At 35.3% G+C, this 13,325-nt stretch overlaps 1 protein-coding gene across 6 annotated transcripts in view; it reads left to right on the top strand.

Moving 5' to 3' along the window:
• The window catches only part of LOC137009561 (ankyrin repeat and SAM domain-containing protein 1A-like), a 140,301-nt gene that overhangs the window by 35,996 nt on the left and 90,980 nt on the right, over positions 1-13,325 (top strand). For 5 of the 6 annotated variants that reach the window (XM_067371882.1, XM_067371880.1, XM_067371885.1 and 2 more), the window contains exon 4: positions 4,827-4,889. The exons of the other annotated variant lie outside the window; for it this stretch is intronic. In XM_067371882.1, the coding sequence (XP_067227983.1) occupies positions 4,827-4,889 (63 nt within the window). The remainder of the gene's footprint in view (positions 1-4,826; positions 4,890-13,325) is intronic. 6 annotated transcript variants of the gene reach the window in all.

Below are 13,325 nucleotides of genomic sequence, written 5' to 3'. Positions count from 1 at the left end.
CTGACCATCCCACACATTTAAACATTTAAAGGCATATTTTATTTGCAGACATAGGTTATTTGCAGTATAATTTCTATGGGCAGTGCCTGTGGCTTGTTATTGATTACCACAGGAAGTAGTTTTGATTCGTCTCTGTTCAAACAGAATGGAACACGTGCAAAAAATACTCTTACTGTCTACAGTAAACTGGAAATCTATAGGTCAAGGCCTTCTGGAGAATTTGATTTGCCCCTATTATGCTATTTTAAAGGTTCATAACTTTAAGGTTCATAACTTTATGAAGGTCTCCTACAATAGGTTTACATGCATCCAAGGTCAAAATCCCTTTGATTTTCTCATAATATACATTTCGGTATCACCTCTTTTCTCACAGTGTCAAAAAATCTTTGATAAAGTATTCGGTCTCTCTAAACCCCTCTAATTATACACTACTGCTTAAAAAATGCATGTTAATTCCAGTTGGATATAGGGCCATGGTGTCTTTAGGTTATGATTGTATTTTCAAAATTGTCATTAGGGATGCACCGATACCCGTATCTGTATTGGGCCCGATACCAAGCTCATGTACTCGTACTCGTACTCGTAAAAATACCCCCGATACCAAAGATCGATACCTCACGAGGTGTAACTGACAGAATTTTCCATGCACAGAGACACAGGCGGCAGCAGCATAAACAATGTCAGCCTCAGAAGTGTGAAAATACGTAAAAATTAATGATGACAACACACACATTGAGAACTGCATGCTTTCAATCACAGTTTATCAATTAGAGAAGGCAGAATCGTGCTGAATGACACAGACCAGGCGCGCTCTCTCTCTTTCTTGCGTGCGATCCCAGTTCTCTCAGACAGCTTGCGATCGGTTCTCCTTGTGCCTGAATGGTCAAATGCACATTGTTGTTAATTTCCATGGTGTAGAGTATCTCACGTAAAGACAATCGGTTATTGCTTAAGTGGGCGTAAACATTTGGATGAAAGCAGGCTATGTGTCAGTATCCATGGATTCGGTCATAAAGGGACTGTAGCCTATATTTGTTAATATTAATGTTAATAAAACAACAAAAGATGTTAAGTAAATGTCTACATGGTAAATAAACCTATTGTATTTGAAAAAACAAGTTTATTTATCTCTGTAGCATTTGTTGTATTGTTTGTAATTTGTTTGTAAATGTATTTTTATATAACAACAGTTATATTGGTAATTATAGGTTTTAGGTTTATGGACACTGTGAAATTTTTTGTTTTTTCTTTAAGTTTGTGATAAGCACATAAAAATTAGAGTAATAATAAAGAAGCTGTTCTACATTCATTAGTCTCACAGTGTTGTGATTGGAAAACTGCAACATCACCAAAAAAAAAAAAAAAAAAGAGAGAGAGAGAGAGAGAGATAAATTAATAAATGTATTGGTATCTGTATCGGCGAGTACTAGAAAAAAAAGTATCGGTACTCTTACTCTGTCCTTCAAAAATGGTATCGGTGCATCCCTAATTGTCATATTACATATTTTAAATGTTTAATCTGCGATGCTTCCTCTCTGCCAGGCTTCCAAACTGAGAGACGCGTCAGAATAAATGCTGCCTGTAGTCGTTAAATTGTACTATAAATATTCACCTTACTAATGACACATTATCTGAGATCATTGGGAGGTTGTTGACTAGTGAGTAAGGGTGTTTAAATTCAGTAATTTCGAGGTTAGACTTTTTCTTGACATGTCTCAGGAAAAGCTGCAGCTTATTTGGAACACTGTTGCTTCCTCTTCACATTGCTCTCATTTACACTTTCAGTGTGTCTGTGTGTAAAGATAAAGCTTAACATGAGTTCAGTGACATCTCACCCTTAATACAAGCTGTTTTCTTTTCACAACTACTATTTTTACCCGTAACACATTTGGGCTTATTTTAAATGTTTTTTTTACTAGTTAAACATAACATACAGGTGCTGGTCATATAATTACAATATCATCAAAAAGTTGATTTATTTCACTTATTCCATTCAAAAAGTGAAACTTGTATATTATATTCATTCATTACATGCAGACTGATATATTTCAAATGTTTATTTCTTTTAATTTTGATGATTATAACTGAAAACCAAGGAAAATCCCAAATTCAGTATCTCAGAAAATTAGAATATTGTGAAAATGTTCAATATTGAAGACACCTGGTGTCACACTCTAATCAGCTAATTAACTCAAAACCCCTGCAAAAGCCTTTAAATGGTCTCTCAGTCTAATTCTGTAGGCTACACAATCATGGGAAGACTGCTGACTTGACATTTGTCCAAAAGACGACCATTGACACATTGCACAAGGAGGGCAAGACACAAAAGGTCATTGCAAAAGAGGCTGGCTGTTCACAGAGCTCTGTGTCCAAGCACATTAATAGAGTGGCGAAGGGAAGGAAAAGATGTGGTAGGAAAAAAGTGTACAAGCAGTAAGGATAACCACACCCTGGAGAGGATTGTGAAACAAAACCCATTCAAAAATGTGGGGGAGATTCACAAAGAGTGGACTGCAGCTGGAGTCAGTGCTTCAAGAACCACTACGCACAGACGTATGCAAGACATTGGTTTCAGCTGTCGCATTCCTTGTGTCAAGCCACTCTTGAACAACAGACAGCGTCAGAAGCATCTCTGCAGGGCTAAAGGACTGGACTGCTGCTGAGTGGTCCAAAGTTATGTTCTCTGATGAAAGTCAATTTTGCATTTCCTTTGGAAATCAGGGTCCCAGGGTCTGGAGGAAGAAAGGAGAGGCACACAATCATGTTGCTTGAGGTCCAGTGTGAAGTTTCCACAGTCAGTCATGGTTTGGGGTGCCATGTGATCCATGTTTTCTGAGGTCCAAGGTCAACGCAGTCGTATACCAGGAAGTGAATAGGAAGATGTGATTATGCCAGACCCAACAATTCAAAAGAGCTGAAGGCCACTATCAGAGCAACCTGGGCTCTCATAACACCTGAGCAGTGCCACAGATTGATCGAATCCATGCCACGCTGCATTGCTACAGTAATTCAGGCAAAAGGAGCCCCAACTAAGTATTGAGTACTGTACATGCTCATACTTTTCATGTTCATACTTTTCAGTTTGGCCAAGATTTCTAAAAATCCTTTCTTTGTATTGGTCTTAAGTAATAAATCTAATTTGGGATTTTCCTTGTTATAATCATCAAAATTAAAAGAAATAAACATTTGAAATATATCAGTCTGTGTGTAATGAATGAATATAATATACAATTTTAACTTTTTGAATGGAATTAGTGAAAAAAATCAACTTTTTGATGATAATCTAATTATATGACCAGCATCTGTAGACTGTATGATTGTATATTGTATGTCAGCATCAGCTGCTAAGGTTTGAATCAATAGAGTGTCGGTTAAGATTAGGACACTTAAGTTGCAGATTAACCAAATTCAGGTGCAGAATGAATAACTACCGATATCTGAATATAAACATTGACATTTCATCCAGGTGTGACGATTTTTACTGCAAATTTGGAATGAAGTGTTTTTTTTTTCCTGACATGATGATTTGACATCACATGCTGAATTCAACATACAGGTCATGTGACAACAATGTAGTGCACTGTTTGACATGTTTAATAGTTGCATGTACTGTGTAGTATAAGAAGTGTCCCTTGTGAAAAAGTGCACTTAATTGTAATGAATGTGCACTTGTAGTGTACTTCAAATCTTAAATGTTTTTTTTTTTTTTAACAAACTGTACTTTCAGATATCTTTCACTTTATTGACTGTTTCCTTTGCATTCACCATTCAGTTAAATGTCCAAAAAATTACATGCAGTTTGCATTTAAGTATATTCTTTTAAAGTATATATTCTTTTTTTAAAGTGTACTTTTTTTTCACAAGGGTAAGTATTCCAAACATAGCCACACCCACTTAGTTCCACTTATCTTACATTTCAACACCTTTGTTACCTTTAGGAATGTATATAAAATCAGTTTAATGCTGCTTGGGAACTAAATTGCTCTTTAATGATGTTTGTTGTCTCAGCATTGACGTAATGAAAGGTTCCTTTGCTCTCACTTGACATCCTGTTCTATTGCTGTTCCCTACTTATTTCCAACACTGTGACATCTTTCAACAAATGAACCTGAATATTCATGTGCACCTGTACTCCCCTATTATTGCAAAGGGTTGGTTTGGAATGTCTGAAATGTCCCCAGAGGAAAGCAGTAGCAGCCTGTCTTCAAACACTCTCATTTAGCGTAATTTGGAGAGACTTTCATGCATTTATTATTCTGCAGTGATGCACTCAATGTTTTTCAGTAACATAATCAGTTTTCATTTAACAACTCTGTTATTGTGCTGTTTTCTCATTGATTTGTTATAGCATGGGATGTCTCAAAATGAAATGACACTGAGCAGCCAAAAATAATGATTTATTATTGTTGTTATTATTATTGATTGATTTCATTATGAACGTTAATGGTTTTTGGACTAACTACAAAAAAAGTGTCATTTCATTTTTTGCCATTTTATAAAGCTGGTTTATTTTCCATCGTTTGATTGGTCAAATTGACACATGCTACTAAATTTCATTGTCAAATATTTCTGATTTTGTCTAGTTATAGTTGTATTCCTCACAACTGTGAACTTTTTTTGCCTTTCATCAAAATAAATATTCATTCAGTATTGATTTTTATTTAACGTTTGTCATTCGATGGACTCCAAGCCAGCTTGTAGTGTCTTTTGCCTGTTTCATCATGTGATCATGCAGTTCATTAACACTGAGTCCTTGTGTTCAGTGTGTGTGTGTGTGTATGTGTGAGGCTGAACACGTCTCCTTCCTGTTTTCTCCCCTCTCCCAGAGCTCTCTAGACTACACAGAGTTCAAACGCTGTGGCCCATTTGACCCCTATATTAATGCCAAGGTGTGTACCCATGACCTCTGACCTGCACGCTTCACCTCCATATGCCACGCCTGGGTTTGTCTGTTTTCTGTTGGGACAATGTCGCTTCACTCTTTCTCATGTTTGTGATTGATTATATAAGCACACATATGCCGTATATGTGTGAAGGCGTATAATGCATCAAGATGTGACAAACTGTGCTGTGGTGATCTCACTGTAGTCTGAAGTGAGTTTTCTGCACTTGTTTTTGTACAGTTGTGTGTGAGAGCATGATTGACTGATTATATATCATGACTGTTAAAGCTTAAATGTGTCATTTTGTTCGAACTGCAAAAATGATGGATTCCAAACAGGTTTCCCACACATTTGGACTAATAACGAATGACAAGAAAGGGGAAAAACTGAAGTTGTGAGAAAAAAAAAAATATATTTTCTATATTTAGAAAACTTTTGGTGAAGCCAACATGTATATTTAATTAAATGGCATACTAATTTCAATAGAAATGACATTAAACAATATATTTTAGTTCACCATAAATGCTTGTCAGTACATTCAGCAGTAACTTTAACCATATTTCAAAGACAATAGAAGAAATTATGAAGTTACATATAAAGATGTCAAAAAACACTAATTGCATGTAATGTAAATTTACACTATAGTACATTTAATCTGCATTATAGATAAAATATATAGATAAAATATATTCTGGTACAACTAAAAAAATGTAATAATATTAATTCATGTTAAAGGGATAGTTTACCAAAAAATGAAAATTTGATGTTTATCTGCTTACCCCCAGGGCATCCAAGATGTAGTTGACTTTGTTTCTTCAGTAGAACACAATGATGATTTTTAACTCCAACCATTGCCGTCAGTCAGCCGTATAATGTGTGTCAATGGGAACTACATCTATAAGAGTAAAAAAAAAACACACGCACAGACAAATCCAAATAAAAGCCTGCGGCTCGTGACGACACATTGATGTCCTAAGACACGAAACGATCGGTTTGTGCGAGAACCTGAACAGTATTTATATAATTTTGTTACCTCTAATACAACACTGTCCAACTGCCCTCCATATCCGGTTAGTGAGGTCTGATCGCGCTCTGACAAAGGAATTGATGTCACCTACAACTTTGATGCCCTGAGGGTAAGCAGATAAAGATCAAATTTTCATTTTTGGGTGAACTATCCCTTTAAATATCAGAATATTAGCTATTAAAATATTGAGAATGTACCGAAGTACCGAATAATAAGTGAATGTAATGTCTTTGCAGTTTAAAATGGGATGGGCGAAAATATTTATGTATGGATGCTGTGATGTTCTGCTGAAGCTCAGAGAACTCTTCCTCTCATTTTCTCTCAATAGCACAGAGGGGTTTTACACAAGGTTTAGATCAATCTCGTACATGCGGCCGTGTGAACACGTGTGTGTTTGTTGGTGTATGTGTGTGTGTCAGTCAGACAGCTTAGAACTGAACAGACTGAAGCAGAAATTAATAATTCATGAGCTTACAGGAAGTGTGTTTTGTGATTGTTAAATGGTTTTTCTAGAATACTTGCTGTGCCACACACACACAGAGTTTAGAAGCTTTTCTGTGTAGCCGTCGGCTTAAATCATTGTCAGAAAGTGTGTGTGTCGGGGGTGCCATAGTACTGGCAGAGAGAGGTGGGGTGTAGTCATGGCAACAGTGTCATGGCTGGATAGCTGAGGGCTGACCCTGTAGTGCATCAAGAGAAAGATGAAGAGAAATGAAAGGAAGAAAAATGATAGAATGGTGAATGGAAGAGAAGCCATTTACAATGGATTTTGATGTTCTGCAGGTGCATAATAATAATAATAATAATAATAATAATAATAGATCAACAATATTTTTTATTTTATTCTTTGATTTTTACATTTGTAGTCTGAAGAAACAAAACATTAAAGTAGATCAAGTCTAGTGTTAATATTGTTTACTAAAATGATTATAAAACATTAATCAAAATTAGACACACACAAACATATATATAAATAAATAATAATAATAAACACACACATTAAATATATATATGTGTATATGTGTGGCTTTAATTTTGATTACTAATATATATATATATATATATATATATATATATATATATATATATAACAAAGTAACAAAAACATAAAAAAATTACTAAAAAAAAAACTAAAAATAAAATGAAAACAATCTGTGCTCATTGGAAATATCTGCCTCTACCTATTTTTTTTTTGCAAAACTTTACAAACATACCTGTACATACAATTTACAAGTTTCACGCACTTTTCACACTTCGCGTAACCAGCTCCATATTTATGGCTTTTTTTTTTTTTCAGTTATAGTAAACTTGCTTGATAGCTCACCTGGTACAGCATTACACTTGAGCGCTCGGCTCAAGTCCCGTGAAACACGAGTCACGACAAAAGAGCTCAAAGACTTGAAGTAAGCTAAAATGGTATGGTGGCTTCATAAAATGTTTGTATCTCACGTTTCAGGTAGGTTTAGGATAGTTTAGTGTAGGTGCAACATTATTTTCAAATGTGAGCATTAAACTTTTAGCGCCCCTCATTGGAGACTTTAATTTCCACACTGCCACGATAAGTACAACAGAAAGCTTTATAAAACGTTGACATATTCACATTCATCTGTTTTGGAGAAAAATGAATGTGCCTTTAAGCCTTGTTCAGACTTTCAGTTCAAATCTGATTTTTATGCATATCCAATTGAAATCCGATCAGATTTAGCAAGTCTGAACAACCAAAAATCACATGAAATGCGTTTTTACAAATCCATTTCAAACTACATTCAAATACAAAGTCACTGCATAAACAGAAATTAGCAGAAAAGAAATTAGCAATAGGTTATAACTGAGACATGTTTTGACACCGGTGGAGACGACGGCACGGAATAAAGCCGCCTACCAGCCTCCTATGTTTCTGCCGTTGCCTCATCATAACGCAGTAGTCCAGCGCTGGTGGCTACACATTGTCAATTTGTAAATACAGCAGCATCTGTATTGCAAACCCCTCCAATGTTGCGGTTGTTGTTGCTGTTTTTGTTGTTTACCTACCAACGCAACGTAATTGCCATAGAAACCAATGTAGATATTCCTGAAAACGAGAAAGTGCCATGGACACACAAATCAGATCTGAACAATTGCTATACACCGTGTGTATGTTAAAATTTTTAAATCAGATTCCAATCGTATACACAAATAATTGGATTTGGACTGACAGTCGAACAAGGCTTTAGTGCCGCACACTGGACATTTTGAAAGTATTGCGAAACATGCAACATAATATAATTTTGCAGAAATGTCACCACAGGCATGTTTTAACAATGAGCCCATGGGTTGAAAATAAAAGCTAATTCATAATATTATGATTAAATATTACAATAGTGTAATGATAATTCTGGATAGGTAATACTAATGGGTTCATTTCCTTTGCTTAACCTTGACACTTGTAGTGACCACAACAAACATTGCATATGTCATGCTTTTCATTTGTAGGGTGTTTTGACAAATATATTCAGATTTGAACACCTTCATATTGAAAACATGCATTGATAAAATCATGAAATAACCTCTGCCACTTTTACTACCAGTGTGGACATTCTATCAAAAATAACTTGGATGGATTGTATTTCCCCTTCTGTGTGAACAAACAAAAATGACAGGAAATCAAACAGACAGCACCTATTCATACAGCTGAGATTCACTCCTACTATGAATTTATTTCAGGAGAGCCTTATTTAGAAAATGCATTCATCACCCCTTCCCCTTGATTATGTCTGTGGGGAACCTCTCTCGCTCTCACATGACCTAGTTAGCACTGTCTGCATGAAATTGTACAGAAATTATTGCCTTGTCATCATAATTCCCAATCAACATTATAGGTTTGTTTCAAAACCTAGTGAGTTGCCTCACTGTATATGGTCTAAATATGCCACTACCTTTTTAAGGTGCAAAACACTAGACTAAGCATTTAAAATGATGGGATCAGTGAGATTATTATTATTATTTATTTATTTTTTTTTTTTTTGAAAAGTCTCTTATACTCACCGAGACTGTTTGTTTATTTGATCAAAAATACAGTAAAACTGTAATATTGTGAGATATTACAATTTAAAATAACTGTTTTCTATTTGAGTATATTGTAAAATGTAATTTATTCCTGTGATCAAAGCTGAATTTTCAGCATCATTACTCCAGTCTTCAGTGTCTCATGATCCTTCAGAAATCATTCTAATATGATGATTTTATGCTCAAGAAACATTTATTATTGATATCAATTAATATCAGTTGTGCTGCTAAAAACTTGTTGTATTATTAATGTCAGTAGATGATACAAATAATTTAATAATCTGCCTTACAATTTAACCATTTTAATTTTGCTGCCAACGTTTTGGAGCAGGTCTACGATGCCTTAAATTGCTCACTAGTTTTGAATAGTCTTGTTCATTTTCCTTAAATCATTTGTAGGACTCTAGAGATTTCTTTATCTGTCATGTTGGCTGAGATTTCCAGTGTATTCCAGCACGGCCCTAAAAAAGCAGCCTGTGCGTCACAACCCGTGATCTCTTTGTGACATTAATTGTTTAAAATCACATCAGTTGTGTAGCGAGAACATTTCTTTTTTCTTCTCTAAAAGCTTTAATGTGTGTGTGTACCAAACGTCCCTCGAACGCTTTCAGAAATGTGAAATGCTGCGCTTTCTTCCCAGTGAGATATTGTGTGGATAATGTGGAAAGCATTGCATTGCGCTCTCTCCAGAGAGATGACACATCTGTTAGAGTGCTCGTATATGAGGGATGTGTGTGAGGATGCTTGACGGTTTTAGTTCTGTCAATCTGTGGGTGGTTTTGGCAACTGTGCCTGAATCTAATGAGACCTGTCAAGATGGCTAGGTCATATTTCACTGTAAAAGAAAGAGATTATATTTTTCTTAAAGGAGACCTGTTATGCCCCCTTTTACAAGATGTAAAATAAGTCTCTGATGTTCCCAGAGTGTGTATGTGACGTTTTAGCTCAAAATACCCCACAGATAATTTTTTATAGCATGTTAAAATTGATACTTTTTGGGGGTGAGCAAAAACACGTTGTTTCAGTTTGGGCCCTTTAAATGCAAATGAGCTGCTGCGCTCGGCCTCAGAGGGCGGAGCTTGAAGAGCTCATTCTCTGGTGTCAGGAGTCAGTCAGGGCGCACTATAATGTCAGAAACCGCGTGGAGATAGAACAGGTATAGTTTAGTTTAATTATGGTTATAACTTATAATGTCATCTTGTTTTTATCCACTATATTAGTAGAATCCAGTTTACAGATGAGTTTTATGTTTATTGTACTTCACACAAAATATGAAGCTTCTGTTTTCACTCTAGAAAATCACTGTAATAGCTTAATAAAACACAGTGCAAGTGTGCATTAAAATATTATCTATAAACTCTCTCCCCATTGCATTATAATCAACATACACAGCGAAGTACACAGAAACACCTATATAAAGACCTTATGCCTTTTCGGGTGTTGCTTAATAAACTCGTAAACTTTATATCCGTAAATCAACTCCGATGAACTGCAATAAAGTGCTCTCACCTTCATTACTGCCGTATCCAGTATCACTCTGGAGACTGTTAGCTGGATCACAAACATTTTGTATTGATCTATCCTTGAGTAACAAATTTTTAGCACAACCTCTGCTTTGTATTGTCCCTGCAGTTCGGTGTGAAATGATTTGTGCAGACATAAACGAATTTAGGTAGAGCTGTTTTTTCTTCAAAAAACAAAATTGGCTCAGATTTCGGGACATTCTCATCAGTGCAGCAATGGCGGTCCGTGTACAACTTGCTGTGAACTCACTCAGGACGGTTCTGTGTTAAAACGGCAGTGACATACAAACTTCATCTCCAGAGCTGCTCTCTGCTCTGAGTCACTTCATGAGCATTTTACCATTTCATTTGAGAAAAGAACTATTGTCATGTCATATATATACCACACACAGAAAACTTCAAGATCACAGCAACACGTCAAAATAAAAGTTTGGCCCTATTATTATTGTAGTACTGTGTACTACTATTGTATGGTATAACGTATGTCTTAATGCAATACTACTACTACTAATAATAATAATACAATAATTATTAAGATTTTTGACGAAATAATCACACAATTTTTCATCCATGTTTTAATTTTAACATTAATTTTGAAAAAAATAAATAAAACAGAATTTAAGAAAAAATAAAAAGTTTTTCATATAACCCTACATATTGAATTGCATAGCATCATATGTTTTTCCATTTCATTGTATTGCATTGAATTACACTGTGTTGAATCGAATCAAAATTGGATCGCACCACATCATAATGGGGATGAATCATATCGCATCGGTAGCTGCTTCATATGTATCGTTGGCTATGCATCGAGATGCGTACCGTATCGGCCCCAGTTATGGAGATGCACCTACCTACCTACCTACCTAATTAATTAATTAATATATATATATATATATATATATATATATATATATATATATATATATATAATATAATATAATATAATATAATATTATATAATATAATATTATATATATATATATATATATATATATATATATATATATATATATATATATATATATATATATATATATATATATATATATATATATATATATATATAAAAAAATAATAATAATAATAATAATTATATATATATATATATTTTTTTTTTTTTTTTTTTTTTGGGTAGCCAATGGGGACCAGAAAGTGTGTGTTGTCATGTCAGTGTGTGTGTCAGCGCTCTGGTGGCAGCAGCGGTAGCAGCTGTTCCCACCCCCTGTTCCCACAGGGCACACATTGATGATGTAATCACTCCTCCCCCTCCTACAGGTTATGTGCTGATGATGTAATCAGCATGACATCACGTGGTAGGTCAGCTTTCAGCACTGATTATCCTCATTTGTACGCATGTGCGCTGACCTGACATGCATATCATAACCCTTCTAGAATAATCCTAACATAGGCTGAACACGTCAGGCTGTGTTTATGTCTCCGGTGGAGTTTAAACACAGAATTTCATACAGTCAGGCAACGCATATGTGAAACTTGTGTTAATGCGCTAATTTGGTTTGTTCCCTCAGGAAAGGCACATGCGTTCACATATGGAGTTGTGCGATTGGATGAGGGATGACAGTTCTCTGAGCTGAGGAGTCATCGGGATTATTAAACCTAGAGTGTGACCAGAAAGCTAAACTCCCTTGGTTTGGACTCGTTATCATGTTTAGCTCAGGAAAGGCCATCGCTGTGACGAGACTTTAGGCTGTTAAAATATATATATTAGGGCTGTCAATCGATTAAAAATGTTAATCTAATTAATTACATACTCTATGATTAACTAATCTAAATTAATCGCATACCTAATTTTTGCTGTGAAAGTATTAAATATTTCAATTCAAATGAATCAATGCAGGGTTTTTCCTGGGTCAAAAATGGTCTTCGTGGTGACAGACATGGTCATCCACACAAACAGTAAAAAGTGCCCACCCACGTGATCTGCGCGCCGGATACTGACAATAAAGTACCCGTCACTCTCACTGTAATTCTTTCTTGCCCTCTTTGCAAAAAAAAAAAAAAGTGTTTTTATAGCTTTGTAAGAGAAGATGCTTTTTTGCTAAACCTTAAAAGTGTTAAAAATTAGCATTTAGAAGTTATATTAACTAATAATTAATTTTCTACCATATACAGTTGAATGCACCTAGCTAACAACAACTTGCTTTGTTCTGGTTTCACCTCACTCCAGTCTAAACTAACTGATTTTATAGGTAGGCCTAATTTACTACACATTGTCATTTAAATAACCTGAAAATATTGTGGATTATTAAGGCTAATTTTAATACTAACCACTCTTGCTAAATGGGGTAAGCACATTTATCTTCTCATTTCAGAGTTGTTCAAGTAAATGATTCATTATAGACCGTGTGGACCGATCGTTTGTTGTCATGATTCATTCAAATGAATCTGTTCAAATGAGTCATTAGGTCGTGAATTGGACATTAGAGGTTGCGTACGAATCGCGACTGTTATTAGGACATCACAAAAGATTTGTCAACACAGAAAAAACTTCACTACAGTATAGGATTTTAATTTTGTTTACTGAAAGTGTGGTTTATGTCAGCTGCACATGCAGAGGGCGCCTTTCAGAGAAGATGAGGTGAGGTTCTTTTGAGCACTATTCACACCCAGCGGTTATTCAGGAAAAACATTCTCCGAATGCGCCTCGTGAAACATGGATTCGGTCTTACGAACTTTTAGCATTGTGTCAGTTGATTTAGATTATTATGTGTGAAGTAGAGAGAGTGCAAAGACTGTGCTTACTTTGAAGAAGAGAGCTCGCGCGCACGAGGGAGGAGCTCTGCTCGTCAGCGCAGCAGTCATCTCCCTCCTTCATTTTACAGTCGA

The sequence above is a fragment of the Chanodichthys erythropterus genome, chromosome 20, assembly GCF_024489055.1.
Source record: "Chanodichthys erythropterus isolate Z2021 chromosome 20, ASM2448905v1, whole genome shotgun sequence".
Taxonomy (NCBI): domain Eukaryota; kingdom Metazoa; phylum Chordata; class Actinopteri; order Cypriniformes; family Xenocyprididae; genus Chanodichthys; species Chanodichthys erythropterus.
The sequence above is the reverse complement of the archived record's forward strand: the minus strand, read 5'-3'. Positions and strand labels throughout refer to the sequence as shown.